General features: G+C 37.8%; 1 protein-coding gene across 3 annotated transcripts; it reads left to right on the top strand.

The window, feature by feature from the left end:
- The first annotated feature begins 486 nt into the window (after nucleotides 1–486).
- LOC132185776 (hexanoyl-CoA synthase-like) lies at nucleotides 487–19,627 on the top strand. 3 transcript variants are annotated; one of them, XM_059599561.1, is made up of 14 exons: nucleotides 492–796; nucleotides 5,322–5,451; nucleotides 5,561–5,829; nucleotides 10,072–10,276; nucleotides 10,751–10,791; nucleotides 10,890–11,015; nucleotides 11,867–11,940; nucleotides 15,054–15,274; nucleotides 16,662–16,756; nucleotides 16,920–17,136; nucleotides 17,395–17,520; nucleotides 17,599–17,697; nucleotides 19,080–19,292; nucleotides 19,382–19,627. In XM_059599561.1, exons 1-14 carry the CDS (start codon nucleotides 543–545, stop codon nucleotides 19,481–19,483), a joined length of 2,172 nt encoding a protein of 723 aa, XP_059455544.1. In that variant the 5' UTR covers nucleotides 492–542; the 3' UTR covers nucleotides 19,484–19,627. The 3 variants fall into 3 exon arrangements, with proteins under 3 accessions (XP_059455545.1, XP_059455546.1, XP_059455544.1); XM_059599562.1 differs by lacking the exon at nucleotides 19,382–19,627 and having other exon boundaries at nucleotides 487–796; nucleotides 19,045–19,168; XM_059599563.1 differs by lacking the exon at nucleotides 19,382–19,627 and having other exon boundaries at nucleotides 487–796; nucleotides 19,018–19,107.
- Nucleotides 19,628–20,139: the final 512 nt, after the last annotated feature.

Below are 20,139 nucleotides of genomic sequence, written 5' to 3'. Positions count from 1 at the left end.
TGTTACGTAGTTTATGATTTTTTTGTGAAGTTTTTTAAAAAATTTAAATAATATGAAATTATGTTGACGTCGGATAAAGCAACTGTTTTGACGATGAAATGATTCGAAATCCATTTCACAGAGCAGCTCATGGCACTGCAACTTTAACACAAGCTATGTTTGGGGAGAGCCAGGCCTGGCACTGTAGCTGGAACGGCACTGTTTCAGCTACAGTGTCAACTGACACGTGGCGTCAAAAATTAATTTTTTATCTTAATTTTTTTTTTTTAATCAAAATATTAAAAAAAAAAAAAAAAAGAGAACGCGGGGGTGGTTCCATTACACCATAGCCAAATGTTTGTGGACCATCCCATTTTCTAAGAGATGGCTGTTTTTTTTTTTTAATATTTTGATTTAAAAAAAAAAAAAAAAAATTAATTTCTAACGCCACGTGTCAGTTGGCACGGTAGCTGGAACGGTGCTGTTCCAGCTACAGTGCCGGGACTGGTTCTCCCCAAACATAGCTACAGAGTCTCTGAAAGTTGTGAGGGAGAGAGATAAGAATGGCTTACAAAGCCTTAGACAGCATCAGGAGGTCGGACATCGAAGGGCTGGGGATTCCGGCGGAGCTCGCAGAAGGTCTCCATGAAAGGCTCACCGAAATCGTCCGAACTTACGGACCTGCCACTCCCGACACGTGGCGGAATATCTCCAAGCGCCTGCTCACCCCGGACTTGCCCTTCTCCTTCCACCAGATGATGTACTACGGTTGCTACAGGGATTACGGCTCTGACCCGCCCGCTTGGATACCCGACCCGTATGCTCTCCTAATGCTTAATTATTACTCATTAAGCTCTGTTTGTTTTCGCTGAAAATTGTTATGGAAAACTTTTCAGAGGAATTGAGATTTACTTGATTGTGTTGGCGCGTTTTGAAACCAATTTAATGAAAAATCGTCAAGTTCTTAATCTTAGCCATGTATCATCTTTGCATTTGTGAAGCTTCTCATCTTAGCAAGCACCACCGTGTTTCTTTTATGTCAAGAGTTGTTAGCAGGGTTTCTAGTCCTTTTGAGTTAGTTCATTATGATGTATGGGGACCAATTCATGGAGCTTCTAATAAATTTCACTATTTTGTGACCTTTGTGGATGATTTTTCTTGTATGAAGTGGTTATTTTTAATGAAAAATCGTTTTCAATTATTTTCCCCCTTTTCAATCTTTAGTAATACCATTAAAACTCATTCTGGTTACAAAATTCGTATCTTGTGTTGTGATAATGCACAAGGAATATAGCTTTAGTTCTTTTGCATCTTATCTTTCTGAGAAAGACATTATCTATCAAACCTCTTGCGTTCACACTCCCCAACAAAATGGTGTGCCTAAACGCAAGAATTGTCATTTATTAGATGTTACGCCTGCTCACTTATTTTGTATGCATGTCCCCCAAACAATTTTGGATTGATATTGTTCTTACTGTTTGCTTTCTCATTATTCGGATGCTTTCCTCTGTCTTAGAGGGTGTCTCTCTTCATTCTCTCTTATTTTCTCTTACATCGGGTGATAGGTCCCAAGTACAGAATAGAAACACAACTAATATTTAATACAATAGAAAGATAATACATGTTACAAATCTCCACTTATGGCTGGAATTCTACCACAATACAAATACATAAACACACCTTACGTACTGATACCCCTAGTCGGTCCCAATTAGAGTCACACGATAAAATAGAACTATATTAAGGATAAAACTCCACTTCAGGTGAGAGTTGGAACCACATACACAAGACAATAGAAATTCACCACGCTCATAACATAACACATACCCTTAAATACTCTACCACTAATAGTTACCTAAACTCCCATGATAACATGTCTTAACACTATAACACGTCTCACACTACAACATGTAACTAAACTAACTCCTATTATAAGATAACACCACTAACTCCACGCCTGCCCCTATTAACCAAGCCACGTTGCCACATCATGGGTAATTAACATACATACGTGGCTTATCATTGGGAAGTAGTCACCCGTATCATTCGATATCTAAAGAGAGCTCTTGGGCTTGGGATACTGTTTAGACCAAATGGACATTGTTTTACTGATGTAGATTAGGCAAATTCTCCATCAGATAGATGGTCTATGACAGGATATTATACATTCTTGGGCAGAAATTTAGTTAGTTGGAAGATTAAGAAATAGATGGTGGTGATGTGATCCAGTGCCGAAGCAGAGTACAAGGAAATGGCTCATACCACTAGTGAATTGACATGGTTACAACATTTTCTTCAAGAGATTGAACTTTCAGCTCCTCCTATCCCATTGTTTTGTGATAACCAAGCTATGTTACATATTGCCCCTAACCCAGTTTACCATGAAATAACCAAGAACATTGAGGTTGATTGTCATTTCATTTGAGACAATATACTCAATGGCGATATATTTGCACCATTCATGTGGTCATGGGACTAGTTAGTTGACAATTGATGTGTACAAAATCTTTGGGCCGTAATCGGTTAGAGTTTATTTGTTCTAAGTTGGGTTTATATGATATATATGCTCTAGCTTGAGGGGAAGTGTTGGAAGAATGTGTTGGGATTTTGTTATATGGACATATGGTAAGTTTGGTGTACATGGGCATTTTATTCAGCCTGATATATTTTTCAACATATATAATAAAATCTGTGAGGTAGGCTATGTGTCATTGACACGACGCTCCTCTTTCTCTCGATATTTTCTCATGCGAACTGATCCTTCCAGCAGCAGAGAGAAATCCCTTCTCTTGGGTAGTGTGCAACGTGATGGGCAGGTGAGAAATAGGACATTTGCTGAAAATGAAAAATTTGTCTGGTTACTCTCACTTCGTCTTAGTTCCTGAAATGTGTAAGTTACCGAAGAAGGGATTTAGATTCTCCAAGGTGCAGTATTCGCCGAAAGTACGGGAGGGAGAGTGATTAGTCAAGGCTCAAGAAACTAAGATGAGGTTTAGTCAACTGATCAGCAGCATACCGCCTCTTTCTCAAGATTTCCCAAGGCCCATTGATTGTGCCAAGCCACACAATGCATGGTCCTGGTCTGATGATAGAGTTGCTGGGTCATGTCCTAGCCTTTCAAACGACAAATTTCCCTTCTTCCCCCGTTAGACAACTCATGAGCTAAGTTATGGTTGAAGAAAAACCAGTCAAGAGCTGAAATAAGCCATGGGTAGTTGGATGTTTGCAAAAAATTTCTGTTTTGGTGCAAACCGCATGAACCTGTGTGTGTTGCCATGTTTATAAATGACATTGCAGAAGCTTGAAGGATAAGACAGAAGAATCAACGTCTTCTGATTGTGTGTTTGACAAAGTGTCTGAGCAAAAAATTCAAATTGTATTTGATTCAAAAAGTGATTAAACAAACGTGTTCTACAATACATATTACAAGACTTGAAACCTCAAAAGGCAAGTAAACTCTCTAAAGAAAGACGATCCAACAAAGTTCACAAATTCTAATCTAATAAGTTAATCATGCTGAAATTGGAATAAAATTTGGATGGAAATCAGGTAGGGACTTTTCGCTGCTTGAAGATTTCTTTCCCTTTTAAACCAGCTGTTGTAGATCGCTTGAGTAGAAGCTCAAGGGTGTTTTTTAGGGTTTGGAGCTTGAGCAGAGCACATTGTCCAGCTGTCACTCGAGCAGAGCATTTAGCTTCGGCTCCCCTCAAGCGCCCATCAAGCAGAGTCTGCTCCTGCTCATACCATTGCTCGATTGATGGGCGCTCAAGCGGTGCAAAGAGTTTGAGAATCAATGTCTTCTGATCGTGTGTTTGACAAAGAGTTTGAGAGAGAACTTCAAATTGTATTTGATTCAAAAACTGATTAAACAAATGTGTTCTGTAGTACATACTACAAGACTTCAAACATTAGAAGGCAAGCAAACTTTCTAAAGAAGGAAAACTCAACAAAATCAACAAATTCTAATCTTGTAAGGAAGTTAATCGGGCTGAAATTGGGATAAAATATGGATGGAAAACGAGTGGGGTCTTTTGGTTGCATGGAGATTCTTTCCTTTTTAAACCAGCTGCTAAAGACCGCTCGAGTAGAAGCTCAAGTGGTGTTTTCTTGGTTGCTTCACTTGTGCGGCCCTTGAGCAGTGCTCGAGGAGAGCACACTGTCTGGCACATTGTCTGCTCCAGCTTGGAACACCACTCGAGCGCCCATTGAGCGGTGCAAAGAGTCTGACACTCAATGTCTTTTGATTGTGTGTTTGACAAAGAGTCTGTTAAAACATCTCAAATTGTACTTGATTCAAAAACTGATTAAACTAACTTGTTCTGCAGTACATATTACAAGACTTAAAACCCCGAAAGGCAATTGAACTTTCTAAAGAAAGACGACTTAATAAAATCAACTAATTCTAATCTAATAAGGAAGTTAATCATGCTGAAATTGGATGGAAATCATGTGGTGACTTTTGGCCTCCGTCCACTCAAGTAGAAGCTCAAGCGATGTTTTCCATGTTGCTCTACTTGAGTGCCCCTCGAGTGGAGCACACAGTTTGCCTGCCGTTCTCGCGGAGCATTTTGCTTCGACTCCACTCGCCCATCAAGTGGGCCTCGAGTGGAGCACATTTTCTACTCCAGGTCGCGCTAGCGCTTGATTGCCCATTGAACAGTACAATCTGTCTGCAATGAATGAAGGCTGCCGCTCGAGCGTGGACTGTCCTACATCAATAGGACGTGCTGCAGCTTTGACTTTCTAGGGAAGAAGATGACTTGGTCTCTTTAGGCTGGATTGGGTTACATTCTTCCCTTTGCAAATTTACACTTCAATTGGGCCCTTTTGGGTGGAGCTCTATATTGACCAAATAGAATAAAAGACCTTGAAATGAGCTGATGTGAACTTACTGGATGTCCAACACGTGTGTGTTGGTCATGTAAGCTCCCCTTTGCTGCTAGGCCTTTATGGGTTATTCATTATAGGTGTTGGTTCACTGCTGGGTAGTTGAGGTTGACCAAATAGAATAAAAGACGTTGAAATGAGCTGATGTGGACTTACTTGATGTCCAACATGTGTGTGTTGGTCATGGAAGCTCCCCTTTGCTGCTAGGCCTCTATGGGTTATTCATTATAGGTGCTGGTTTACTGCTGGGCAGCTGAAGAATATTTGCCTCTTCCATTAAATGAGATCTTGCCACATGGATTGAGAGCAAAAAATCAGCCCTCAACTAAGGCTTATATGTGGGTGGTCAATTGTTAAAATGTATATGTATACGTGACATGTATAATTGTTATTGATATTTCTAGTGAGAAACAAATTTTATGGGTCTAGAGTTCCTTATATACTTGCATCACCAGGGAAAATGCGATCTTAACAAATATTGGCCAGCTATTAGAGAGGCGGGGAAAAGAGTTTTTGGGTTCAAAATATAAGGATCCCATGTCAAGCTTCTCTGACTTCCAGGAATTTTCAGTCTCAAACCCTGAGGTAGTCGTAATATCATATCAAGGTTGTCTTCATGTATTACTTTTAAGTTTTGTATAATTTGGATGGTAAGCCTTTTCATATATCTGGCTTCCTGTCTGTTTTTTGTTAGGTTTATTGGAAAGCTCTACTGGATGAAATGAGCATATCCTTTTCTGTAGCCCCCCGATGCATCTTATGTGAGAGTCCATTTGGAGAAAGCCATTCATCTTACCCAGGAGGTCAGTGGCTTCCTGGAGCTTTTGTGAATCCGGCTAGGAATTGCTTGAGTTTAAACTGCAAGAGAGGTTTAGATGATATGGTGGTAATATGGCGTGATGAAGGGGATGATGATCTTCCTTTACACAGGATGACACTCCGGGAATTTTGTGCGGAGGTTTGGTAAGCTACTTTTCATCCAATTCTGTTTGTCTTCTTGAAGTCTCTTCTAATATGTTACAATTAGGTGGCATTGCTAATTTGATTCTCTTGAACATGTATTTGATGCTACAGTATTTGTATGGCTTTTAATATATATAGTTTTTTGCATGCAAACTATTGTGTAGTGCATAAATATATGCTTTCAGATTTGTTCAGATAAACTTATTATGTATCATATGGAATCATATGATTTCATTGTAATAGCCTCTTTTTGCAGCCTAGTGGCATGCAATTTGTCTATGTAGGTGGTTTTTGTGGTTTTATTTCTATCTAAGGTCCCATTAGTATTTTTCTACAACAATATTTTTTTTTTTTTTTTTTTGTCTATTTTTTGGTCAGTCAGATGTGAAACTGTCAGGATTACTGTTGAGACACTTATTAACCCTAGTAGTAACTTGATTCAAAGCCTGCTAAGAACAAAAAATGATCAGTAGTGACAGACCGCGAGATGGGGAGTGTGGCGGTCGTGCCACCTCCGATGCCTGAGTGAGAGTTTGATTATGACAAGAATAATAAAATAAGGAAATAATGAGCAATAATAACTGAGAATAATGAGAGGAAGAGAATGAGTACATATCTGTATCATAAGATGACTCCTCCTTTTATAGAGGCTGTGAGTGGGTGAACTCTAGTGGGACTCTCGCTTGACTCCCTTGATTCATGGGAGTGGTTGAAACCGATATTATCCTTTGAGATAATATGGGAGATTTAAGTAGATAGGATATTATGTATTTAAACTCCTTTTGGGAGATATTTAGTTGATTGCTGTCTGATTTGAGTTGCAACTCCCAGGTTGGGTCGTTTGGAGAGTGATCAAGCTCCCTTGATTATAGGGGTACGTGATTCTGCATGCAACCATTTCGATATGGTGCATATCCGCATGCTTGAGTGCAGACCTAATACGATAGAGTTATCGTGTTAGGATTTCCTGGGCTTTGGGCTTTAATGCTTTGTTGTCTTGGCAAGCCATGAGCCTCTTATTCGAAGTGGGCCTGTTGGTTTGGGCTTCGGGATATATTTTGTATCAACAGTACCCCACCATTCCGTGCGGTCACTATAGTGGCCTAATGGTAATAAATGGATTTCTATCTTTTCTCAGGCTCACTATGGCAAAATTGGGCTTTCGAAACTTTCCGCCCATCTTATCTCTCCAATTTACTTTGGTGCCCCCCCTCTTTTTTTCAATCATCCACAAACGCCACGTTTTGAGGTGTGGCATGCTTTTTCTTGAGGAACGTGACCATGGCCATAATGACAAACTATGGCGCACGTTTTCTGTCACCTGTGATTGACGCATGTCGACGCAAGGTTTGCTGGTATTCGGGCGATTGTGAGGCGATGGTACGTCTTCCCTGCCATCGTTTTCTCCAAGATACTTTCTAAATTATTTTGAGGGTCGCTCGAACCCTTTGGAGACACATGGCAGGTTTTAGCGTGCGAGTGGATAAAAACGTTCCATCCAGCGGCGTTCCTTTTGAGATGTTTTTAAGTCTGCCGTGAAACACTTAAACTTCTGGTCGACACTTGGCAAAGTAGGTTGCAATATTAATTGCGGGGACGTCTTAAAACTAGGGTTGTTTCTCTTCTTTCTTTAATGCCGTCAAGTATCTTGCTCTCCCTTCGCTTCAAATTTGTCTTTCTTCTTCTTTTATGCTCCTTGTTTTGCGATGGAATTCAGTGGAGCTACTCTTCGTTCCCGACTCAGATCTTCAGACTTGGAGGTTTGCAAGGAAGTATATAAGTTTCTCGAAGGTGTCCGAATCAAAGTCCCTACCGTCGGCGAAGGTGCCACCGGTCCAAAAAATGGAGACGAGATCTGTTTATCGCTTCAAATTCTGGAAGCCGGTTTCAAATTACCGGTTCCCTGGGTGATTAGGGAGATTTTGCACATACTAAACTTGGAGATTTTGCACACTAAAACCTGCCATGTGTCCCCTCAAAATAATTTAAAAAGTATCTTGGAGAAAACGATGGCAGGAAAGATGTACCATCGCCTCATAATCGCCCGAATACAAGCAAACCCTAGGTTGACACGCGTCAACCGTAGGTGATAGAAAACGTGCGCCGTATTTTGTCATTATGGCCATGGTCACGTTCCTCAAGAAAATGCATGCCACGCCTCAAGACGTGGTGTTTGTGGATGATTGAAAAGAAGAGGGTGGGCGCCAAAGTAAATTGGAGAGATAAGATGGGCGGAAAGTTTCGAAAGCCCAATTTTGCCATAGTGAGCCTGAGAAAAGATAGAAATCCATTTATTCTCATTAGGCCACTATAGTGACCTCAGGGAATGGTGGGGTACTGTTGATACAAAATATGTCCCAAAGCCCAAACCAAAAGGCCCACTTCGAATAAGAGGCCCATGGCTCGCCAGGACGTCAAAGCATTAAAGCCCAAAGCCTAGGAAATCCTAACACGATCACTCTATCGTATTAGGTCCGCACTCAAGCATGCTTGCATGCAGAATCATGTACCCTTATAATCAATGGAGCATGATCACTCTCCAAACGACCCAATCTGGGAGTTACAACCCAAATCAGACAGCAATAAACTAAATATCTCCCAAAAGGAGTCTAAATACATAATATCCTATCTCTTTAAGTCTCCCATATTATCTCAAAGGATAATATCGGTTTCAACCACTCCCACGAATTATGGGAGTCAAGTGAGAGTCCCACTAGAGTTCACCCACTCAGAGCCTCTATAAAAGGGGGAGTCATCTTATGATACAGATACATACTCATTCTCTTACTTTTATTATTCTCAATTACTATTGCTCATTATTTCCTTATTTTATTACTCTTGTCATAATCAAACTCTCATTCAGGCATCAAAGGTGGCACGAGCCAGAAAACGTCAATTAACACGATGCTGACAATCACGAAACTAAAGAGGTTCCCACAGACTGCGCCAACTGTTGAGACAGTTATCAACCCTGGTAGCAACTTGATTCGAAGCCTGCTAAGAACAAAAAATGATTAGTAGTGACGGACCACGAGATGGGGGGTGTGGCTGTCGTGCCACCTCCAATGCTTGAGTGAGAGTTTGATTATGACAAGAGTAATCAAATAATGAGCAATAATAACTGAGACTAATAAGAGTAAGAGAATGAGTACGTATCTTTATCATAAGATGACTCATCCTTTTATAGAGGCTGTGAGTGGGTGAACTCTAGTGGGACTCTCACTTGACTTCCTTGATTCATGGGAGTGGTTGAAACCGATATTATCCTTTGAGATAATATGAGAGATTTAAGTAGATAGGATATTATGTATTTAGACTTCTTTTAGGAGATATTTAGTTGATTGCTGTCTGATTTGGGTTGTAACTCCTAGATTGGGTCATTTGAAGAGTGATCATGCTCCCTTGATTATAGGGGTACGTGATTCTGCATGCAACCTTTTTGATATGGTGCATATCCGCATGCTTGAGTGCGGACCTAATACGATAGAGTGATCGTGTTAGGATTTCCTAGGCTTTGGGCTTTAATGCTTTGGTGTCCTGGCGAGCCATGGGCCTCTTATTCGAAGTGGGCCTTTTGGTTTGGGCTTCGGGATATATTTTGTTTCAACAATTACCAATATACTATTGTTAATTTTTGTTTTGTAATGATGCTTTTCTAGGAGATTCTTACCCTGCCCTCGCATCCGATTTTTGCTATCCTTGGAGTTTGGATAGTATTACCTGTGATGGTATTGGGGTTCTGTTCCAAATTTGGCGTTGAAAAGTATATGAAGGTCACTTTTTTTGTAACAATATGAAGGTCACTTTAATTTCAATAACAGGTGTTGATTCAAATAATGCCATGTTGCTTTTGTGGAAACTTGGATGATAATTAACATCACCAAACATACAACTTGATTATCTTGTGGCATGGTTGCTTTAAGCATGCTTTGATTAGGTAATTCTGAAAGCTTATATTTATCCATAGTTATGAAGTTTGTCAAGTTATGTAAATATATATTCCTCTAGTTAATGAGCTTTAAGTGTTTGAATGAAAGATTTCTGGCTTTGGGAATATTTAACTGGAGTACGTCAGAAGGTTTAGATGGTTAACTTCCATTTTCAAATTCTTCCATATCTACTCCATGGAAGAGTAGTGTTTTACTATTATGAGGTTTTGACATATTTTCATTTTATTTACCTTCAGCCTTTCTATCCCTGAATATTTTTAACTCAAACATTATGTTGGCACTGTAATTTCAGGTTAGTTGCCCACGCAATCAAAACACTGGGCTTGGACAAAGGATCTGCAATTGCAATTGATATGCCAATGGATGTCAATTCTGTGGTTATCTACCTAGCTATCGTTCTTGCAGGCTATTTAGTTGTGTCCATAGCTGATAGTTTTGCTGCAGTTGAAATATCAACCAGGCTGAAAATATCAGAAGCAAAAGCCATTTTTACTCAGGTTATTTCTCTTTTTTCTTTTCCTTTTGGATGGACATGCAACATTTTATCTTGATTTTTTTTTTTTTGTTTTTGTGTATTTGTCTATGCTGCACAATATAAAAGATCAAACTTATGGAACTTTATGCCCTTATTCCATTTTCAAATGAGTATTTTACTTGAAGAATTTCTCTGCTACTCAAGGCACTATATTTATGCATTTTGCATTATGATATTGCAGAGTTCAGTAAGATGACATGCTTAAGGGTTATTCCACTTATCACTCCATGATAAAGAATGAATCTCTTGTTGAACTGCTGCTTCCTTTCTTTCTAATCTGTAAGATTTATAGCTTCTACGAGCTTGTTGCTTAGTTCAACAGGTTAAAATTAGTTTTTATAACTTGGGACTTTAGGTTATTGCATCCTACCCCAATTAAGTGTGTTTCACTTGCGTAGTTGTCATCTTTCTTCAGACTGTTTTTTCTTTTTATCAGGATTTTATTATTCGTGGTGACAAAAGTCTACCATTGTACAGGTGAATTTGTTATTTTCCTTACCTTATGGGCAAACTTTTCTTTTTACTATTTGCTTTTCCATGACAACTTAGCTAACACTGTATTTTCTGTCCTGCAGTAGAATTGTAGAGGCTCAGTCACCTATGGCAATTGTTATTCCCTCGAGAGGTTCTAGCTTTAGCATGAGATTGCGGGATGGTGACATATCTTGGCATGATTTTCTAGGAAGAGTCGAAGATCTCAGGTATGCACTTCATATTGATATCTGATTCTGCTATCTTTTTAACCTATAATTTTATCTCCATGATCATTTCCATCCCCTATCAACCATACTTATGAAGCACATATTGCTTGTACTTGAGCATAATTCTTTTGTCTTGAAGTATTATAATACTACTTGCCTTACAGTTTGGATAGGGAAAATTTTATACATATACATCATTTAAGAAACTGTAGCATATTATTTTGATACTTGAACCAGGATGAGTCTGGATGACACAGGACACTTGAATGAATTGCGGTTTTGTGCCATACTTTTTTTTCTCTCCTTTCACTAGGCATAAAATCTAGATATCTAAATGAAAACAGAAAGGAATTTTGGTCATATGTGGAATATTGATGTGCTGAATCCAACACTACAAGCTATCATGTTCCTTGTAATATTCTTACCTGGGATAGGAGAAGGTTATTGAAGTGATGTTGAGCTTTATAGATTTGAAATAGACATGAAAATTTTGAGTTCTGAAGTCCTGTCCCACTTTGTATAGAAGGCAAAACAAAGGAGAACCCATCCTGTACATTGAGATACTAAAAGCAATCTTGAATACTTGCCTTTTCAAGTAGCTTTCTTGAAACTATGTGACTTAGTAGTTGCTAACTCTGGGCACATAAATTGTAAGATGTTATAAGTTAGGTTAATATGTAGAAGACTTGGTAGCAACAATTTCTTGTTCCCTTCTCCATTAATTGTTTAGCCAACCAGTTTAACTTTTGGATATTAATGTACTAGATATGTTCCACATCGTAATTGTCATCTTTTTTTTTTTTTTTTTTTTTAAATTTTTTTTTATTCATGTTTCACATCAAAATATGCAGGGAACGTGAATTTGCTGCAGTAGAACAATCAGTAGAAGCATTTACAAACATCCTTTTCTCATCTGGAACTACAGGTAACTTAAAATTCAAGCTAATCCTCACAAAGCTTTATTTATCTTTTCATTTCATTTTTAATATTGCAAAGTTACTTTTCTGGAAGGACCAATAGTTTACTTTCGAAAATTCTAAGATTTCAAATTTAATCTGAGTGCCAATCGTCATACTTCTTAAAATAAGAGTCAAAAGTTGGTTCCGTAACTTGAAAATATTATGAACATTTAGATAGTCAAAATTTCTTGATGGTTCATAGCTGAGAGGCATTTTTTCATACTGGATGTCATCACCTCCAAGCAAGTGCCTGACATGATCTCTTGATTAGCGGAGTATCATAAATATATGGTACTGTTATCTTTGACTTATTCTGGGAATCTTGACTGCAATTAATCTTGATTAATTACTTTTTAGGTTGGGCATACATCAGAAAGGAATGAATGGTTAGTATATAAGATTTGGTAGAGAAAATATGAAAAGGAATTTGTTGGAGTAACTTTAATATGAATGATTTCTGAAGTTGTGGCAAATATTCTCTGAAGTTCTGGAGATTTCCACCAGTTGCTTGTAATCTGATGGACATGGTCGTTTGTTGATGTAAGTTTGCTCCTGTCTCAAGTGGGTTTTCTGCGAATTTATTGATGATTTGTTTAGCTGCCTGTCTTTGACTTGTGGCATTTGATATTCTTGGTACAATTCATTCATGCCTTTTGGGCTACTGAATGTTATCAGTGGAATCCAAGGATAACAAAGAGTCCTGTTTGTTTCAAAGTGGAAGTGATGTGGAAAGCAGCTGCCATTAATTTTATTTAGGTTTTTATTTCAGTGTATTAATTAAGTTTTATTTAGGAGTTATTTATTTATTTTTGTAATTCCATAAATGAGCATTTGTTGCCCTAGGTTATGTTAGGCAAGAGAATAAAGTTATGTTAGGTAAGGGCGTTCCCTAGGGTTAGGGTTTAGGTCATAGTCTATTTAAGCATCTTTTATTGATGTAATCGGCTTTTTGATGAATTAAAAAATGGTGTGACAGTTTGTTAACTACCCCCCTTGTGTTTCACTTTATTTCGTCTCTTCGTCAACTTAATTTCATCTCTTCTTCAACCCAATTTCTTCTATTTCTTAATTTGTTAATTTTTGCGGATTTGTGCATCAGGAAGGGAAAAACAAAAAACTTAAAAGAACATAAAAGGAAGAGGGGGGAGAGAGGGAGAGAGGGAGAGAAAGAGAAGAAAGGGATAGTGCTATCTATATATGGTGTTGGACAACTTTTAAGGTTGTAGAAACCAAGGAGTGGTATGGGAATGAGAAAAATTTATACAGTAATCACAAGTCTAAAAGATTAATGGTGAAATTGGATGTTAAGGAGTTTGTACGTTCTTAAAGCTGTCACTTGAAACGGCACTTTAGAAGCAAAAAAAAAAAAAGATTAAAAAAAAATGCGATCTTGATAGTGTGGAATAAAGGTTGTGTAGCTCTTCTGGTCATGGCTAATCTAGAGGATTAAGAACTGGAAGGAAATACCTACCAGCTGGTTAGTTGGCCCAAGGTTTGTTTCCCTATCTCCGAGGGTGGTTAGGGATTCAGGTCTTGAGAGTGTTCAATCGAGCTCTATTAGGGAAGTTGCTATGGCGCTATGTGCATGAGAGAGAAGCCCGGTGGACAAATGTTTTGGATGCCAAGTATGGTTCTGAGTGGGGTGAGTGGCGTTCCATAGATACATATGGGCCACATGGGGTGGGGCTTTGGAAGTATATTACTAGGGGTGGCTGTTGTTTTCTTGCCACACCAAATTTGATCCGGGAGACGGGTCCAAGATTAGATTTTGGGATGATGTGTGGTGTGGAGCTTCAACTCTCGAGGAAGCTTGATGCGGATTAGCAAGAGCAAGGATTTATTGGGTCTTTTAATTTTAGTAAGTAAGATCTTTGATTTAGGTTTTAATTGTAGCAGGTTAATTTAGCCTTTTAATTTTTATATATTATTTTATTACGGTTGTCTTAAATAGGTAAGCATTAAATGGGCATTGTCCTAGGGTTAGGGTTTAAGTCTTAGTCTATTTAAGCGTCTTTTTCAATTGTAATAAGGAGACCTTATCGTGGTCAATAGATGTTGCCTACACAAATCGGATGGGGAGTCCGTCGATCATCTTCTCCTACACTGTGAGACTGCTAGTGCATTATGGCATGTTATCTTCAGTTGTTTTGGGTTGTCTTGGGTTATGCCTAATCGTGTGGCAGATTGGTTTGCTTGTTGGTGGACAGGAGGACATCCTAGGAGTGCTATTGTGTGGAAGATGGTTCCTTCTACCATATGTGGTGTTTATGGAGGGAAAGAAATGCGAGTTTCTTTGAGGACCTTGGAGGAGCTCACATCCTTTTTCTTTTTTACTCTTTTCACTTGGACAACTGCTTAGTTAGCTCCGTTAGTGATTAGTTTTTTCGATTTTCTTCTTCTCTTTTCTTCTCCTAATTAGGTGTTCTCTTGTATACGTCCTATGTACTAGGGTTGCGCCCCTTTGTGCCCCTTCGTGCTTTTTGATATATACAACATTATTTATATATATATATAGAAAAAAAAAAAAAAAAAAAAACTGGGAGGAAAACCCTGTGCTGGATTTGGCTAATTAATGAAGATTCTGACAGAGAAGGTTAGCTATGGGAGTCTCACATTTCCATATAGCCTGAAGAACTCATGCTTGCAATCCATAATCCAATTTCAAACATGAACATGCTTGGAAATACTCTTCCAGCCTAAAGGTCACTATTGATAATGAACCTATTACAATTGCTTGCAATCCATAATCCAATTTCAAAAATGAACATGCATGGAATTACTCTTCCAGCCTAAAGCACTATTGATAATGAACCTTTTACAACTGAAATTTTCAACTGGACCTCCCCTTTGAATATCTTCTTTGCTAAGTAATAAATGTAGAATGGACGCAAAGTTTAGTGTTGAGCCCGCAGAAACAGGTAACTAGTGTTTTCTTCGGTTTTCCCCTTAAAGCACAAGGGAGGGCATTGCTACCAGTTAAGCAAAATTTGGGAGAGGATTGATTCATTTTATAACATACTACACTTTCACTGCCTTCAATACTGGCAACAGGTCATATAGCAGTTATTTCCTGGTGTAGGGGAGCCAAAGGCTATTCCATGGACCAATGCAACTCCTTTCAAAGCTGCTGCAGACGCATGGTGCCACATGGATATTCATAAAGGTGATATTGTCGCTTGGCCTACTAATCTTGGGTGGATGATGGGTCCTTGGCTAATATATGCTTCATTGTTAAATGGGGCTTCTATGGCTTTGTATAATGGGTCTCCCCTTGGTTCTGGATTTGCGAAGTTTGTTCAGGTGAACAATCGTTCTAGTTAATATGCTATTTTTAGTACTTTTTTTCTTTTCTTTGGATTTTTGTACCTCTATTACTTCTCACCCTATGTTACCAAAAACATTGTGTATGTCAAAGTACAGTCGACTCATACTACAACAGTCTAGAGATGTGCAACTTGTTGGAAAATATAAAGAAAATACAGGGAAAATATATGAAGGCAAAAACTAAAAAATAAGTCCTCAAGGCTCGATCGTAAAAACGATATCTTTAGAACGTATTTATCCCCTTTCACTATATGACAAAATAGTTCCCAGAATACAATGAAGCCTAAATGTTGCTCTAGAATAACAAGAAATCACTCTTATGGAGAATTGCACAAAAGAAATTGTTGAAGACAAAAAAGAAGCTATATGCTTGTGTGTCTTTGCATATGACCTAAGGGTCATATTTATGGTAATTTTGGACACATCCAATGGTCCAAAATCTTTTGATCCAGTGGTCACAAATTGTAACCACCAAATCCAACTTAATAGACACCTTAATAGCATATTAATGTCTTTTGTAACCACCTAAACCTTAAATATCATATTTATCTCTTTTGAAATTTAAAATTTGAAAGGTGTGCAACTCTTTCAGTTAAATGAACATTAACCTCAAAATGAGCTTGTAATTCTGTGTTTGCCTCTGTAACAAAATGATCACTCCATACAAATTACGGTAATTTTCCTGACATAGGCCTTTGAAATTACGGTCATTCTTCTTCTTCTTCTTCCACTTCTTCTGTTGTGCTTCAGTGTGTTTGGAGAGCTTTTTTTCCTTGTCTGTGCCTTTACCAATTCTTTTATCTCAAATTCTGCTTCCCATTGTCATGACATGTGTGTGAATCTCCTGGTGTAATAGTAGTTGTTCGTATACTCTTAATTGAGCCAATATTAACTAGATCTTCACCTGTCCATGATCATGAATGCCAAATGTTCAAGCCAGTGACCTTTTGGCCAAATGGTATTTCCACTCCCATAAGCCTGTTTTGGTGGGTGAGGTAGGTGGTTTGAGTCTCCTTGGGTGTTGAATAAATTCACTACAGAAAAAAAGAAAAAGAAAAAAAGCAAATTGCCAAATGTCCAAGTGAGTACTTTTTGACTGCCCCCCAGTCCATTGAAGCAAGATGTGAATGCTGCACCAAGCTTTTAAGGGGTGTAAGAGAGGCAACTTGTACCACTCCTTAGTCTTAACTGTCTATATCGTATATACCTTCAATTTGTTCCTACTTTTGTACCTTAAAACTGCTTCTTTTGACTTCTCCAAAAAATCAAAAACTAATCACACGAGGACTTCGAAAGGAAATTTATGTTACACCTAGGATGTTTCAAATATTTTCTTCAATGGAAATACTCTCACTGTGTCCAGGATGCTAAAGTTACTATGCTTGGCGTAATCCCAAGTATTGTTCGGGCATGGAAAAGTACAAATTGTACAGCTGGCTGTGATTGGTCTGCCATCCGGTAGGTGTAAGTCATAGTTATTACCCTTCACCTTGTTAAAGTAACATGCATGTGTGTCCAGTTGTGTATTTTATCTGATTGAAAGTAGGATGCATCCTAACTATGGATTTTTCATCCAATTTTGGCTGTTTCAAGTGTTATTTGTTATTTTGAAATCTGGCAGTTGCTTTGGATCCACTGGTGAGGCATCTAATGTTGATGAATACCTATGGCTGATGGGGAGAGCTAACTACAAGCCTGTCATTGAAATTTGTGGTGGTACGGAGATTGGCGGTGGATTTATTAGTGGCTCATTATTGCAGGCTCAGTCATTGGCTGCTTTTAGCACACCAGCTATGGGTTGCCGTTTATTTATCCTTGGCAACAATGGTTACCCCATTGTAAGAACTAAATAACCTTACATTTGAGGGAAAGAAAGGTTAATCTGGCCATAGTTGTCTTGATGAATTTCTTTAATAAATTATGTAATATGCAAGCTAACATTGACTTTCAACCCTTTGAAGGGCTTCTCATTGAGATTTGCCTAACATTTCATTTAAAAATCAACTTGACTAATTTATATTATAATTTATCTGTCTTTCTCAACATATTTTGATAAAAGGTACTTGGAATGATCTTTTCATTTTCTTCTACTATAGCCAGAGAATGTACCGGGGATTGGTGAATTGGCACTTTATCCCCTCATGTTTGGGGCTTCTAATACACTGCTGAATGCTGACCACCATGATGTCTACTTTAAGGGAATGCCCTTCTGGAAAGGAAGGGTAAGTAAATTCTTATCTATCTTTTTAATAGTTTGGCATCTGGCTTCTCGAATTTTGCTTTTGAGTTTCCTAATGCAGGTTCTGCGGAGGCATGGGGATGTGTTTGAGCGTACTTCTAGAGGATACTATCATGCGCATGGTCGTGCAGATGATACAATGAATCTTGGAGGTATCAAGGTATGCATTTTGCCTAGTGTAATATGATCCACTTACCTGTGCAATTCCATTGTCATATCTAATTTGACACTTATTTGGATACTTGGGAAAACAATACACATTGATGAACTCAGAAAGTGTGCAGGACAAGTGCATCATGCCTCTGATAAGAGAAATTTTTAAAAGTTACTAGATATGTTTGATAATGCTTTTGAAAAGTGTATTTTGTTTTTGGTTTGAAAGAGTGTTGATGTGATACAAAGGTGACAACACTAACAAGTGTTTTTGGGTGGGTAAGAAGTGTTTTTTTTTTTTTTTTTTTTTTTCCTTTTTTTTTTGGGGGGGGGGTCCAAATTTGAGAAAATGTTGATACCTGTTTATTTTGAGAAAATACAAGCAGATATAGAGTTAGACTTCTCACTCATTAAAAAAAGAAAAAAAAAAGAAAAAAGAAATTATTATTTTTTTTTTAAAAAAGAGTGGCTACAATGGAGGAGAGGCGTGGTTGTGTGGCACCGATCTAGTTGGGTTGGCTGTGCGGCCACTCCTATTTGGTCAGGTTGGCTGTGCAGTCACCTCTCTTCTCCGCTAAGAGTCGCCACACAACCATTCTTTTTTAAAAAAGATAAAAAATTAAAAATTAAAGTAATAAGCTAGCCCATTACACTTACAAAAATTAAGCACTTGTTTTGTTAAAATATTCCTATAAGAAGGTATGAAACGTTTTCTAAAAAGTATTTTGTGTTCCGACTTGTTTGTTAATGATTTTGAGAAAAATATGATTGCTCCAGAGACATTACCAAACTAGGCCGTTGTTTTCCTTGCAATTTTGTTCTCGAGATAGGAAGGGAGTGAATTGCAGCTGACGCTCACATTAGGTTTGTCTGCGGAACTATACTTCACATGTTACATGTTAAACTATACAAGAACTCACTTCTGCATGATCCGAATATTATGGTTTTTTAAATTTAATATGAAGACTTGCTTTGAGCTTGTTCATTATTTTAAAAAGAAGATCATTCTGTTGTGTAATCTATAGTGGTGTTTTGTTGAGCCTATTTTTCCTTAGTATATATATATATATATATATATATATATATATATTTTCCTTTTCTTTCTCTGGGTTGTGTTTACATCTAAATTACTGCTTTTGCTAGCATCATGCACAAAGAATGGGTTGCTTGTAAAGTAGTCAAATTGGTTTTTCTCAAATAACTATGGTGCTTACATATCTGCACGAGTGCAGTTTTTTCTTTTCTATCTCTAGAAATAATGATGCTTGACCCACATGTGCATTGTTGTTACATTATATGATATATATTGGTGATCATGTTTTTTCAGACTTTGTTAATGCAATTATATGTGTAGTCTGCTCCAACCACAATTCCCATGGATTTGGGCAGGTGAGTTCTGTTGAAATAGAACGCATTTGTAATGGAGTCGATAAGAAAGTGGTTGAGACAGCTGCCATTGGCGTGCCATCTCCTGGAGGAGGACCCGAGCAGTTGGTAATTGCTGTTGTACTCAAGGATTCAGATAACATGAAGGCAGACTTAAATCAGTTGAAGATATCTTTCAATTCAGCAGTGCAGAAGAAACTAAATCCTTTGTTCAGGGTATTGATGTTTGATGCGCACACGGTTGCTGTTTGTGTCAAAACTTTTTTGCACAGACAACATGCTAACTTGTATACTCAATTGCGTAGGTTTCTCGGGTCTTTCCTCTCTCATCTTTTCCAAGAACAGCAACAAATAAGGTTATGAGAAGGGTTCTGCGGGAGCAGTTTGACCAAAATTCTAGGTTGTGAATGGACGTATGTTATTCTTGATCACCCATTATTCAGATTTGAGAGACATATGTTATTCTTTATCCCATAAATTGTGGTAAAATAAACCCTACTGAGTGATGTTAAATGACAGCCTTATTTATATACTGCATTTTATTTTCTTCATTTTTTGGTGGTTCAAAATCATCAGATTTACTCTCAAAAGCTTCCTGAATAATTGTATTAAGTATTTAAATATTTGATCAGCTTAATGGAAATTATCAATTACAGAGTATTGGAGGGTTTTCTTTATTTTCCAATTTCAGTTTACAAGTCAAATTACCTAGGCCCAAAACAAAAAGTGGAAAGCAAAACAAAGTTTCATATGTTCTTTTTCCTTGTACCTTTGTAGTCCTGCCATTGTGGAAGAACTTTTGGTCAAAATGAAAATTTTAGCACTTGGAAAGTGATTGTAGAATAAAGTAGGATTGAAAAGTCTTTCTAACTCGATTATTAATCGTGAAAGATGCCGTCAAAGTTGATGCAAATTATGCAATGCAATGAATGATATGATATGACATGACGAATTGAATTTAGCTAGAAACATACATCTTTATTCATAATTTGATGTCCTTTTATATACTAAGCTTCTCAACTATTTCTAATCTAATAACGATCAATTAATAATGGTCCTGCAA

This window comes from Corylus avellana, chromosome ca6 (assembly GCF_901000735.1).
Source record: "Corylus avellana chromosome ca6, CavTom2PMs-1.0".
Taxonomy (NCBI): Eukaryota; Viridiplantae; Streptophyta; class Magnoliopsida; order Fagales; family Betulaceae; genus Corylus; species Corylus avellana.
The sequence above is the reverse complement of the archived record's forward strand: the minus strand, read 5'-3'. Positions and strand labels throughout refer to the sequence as shown.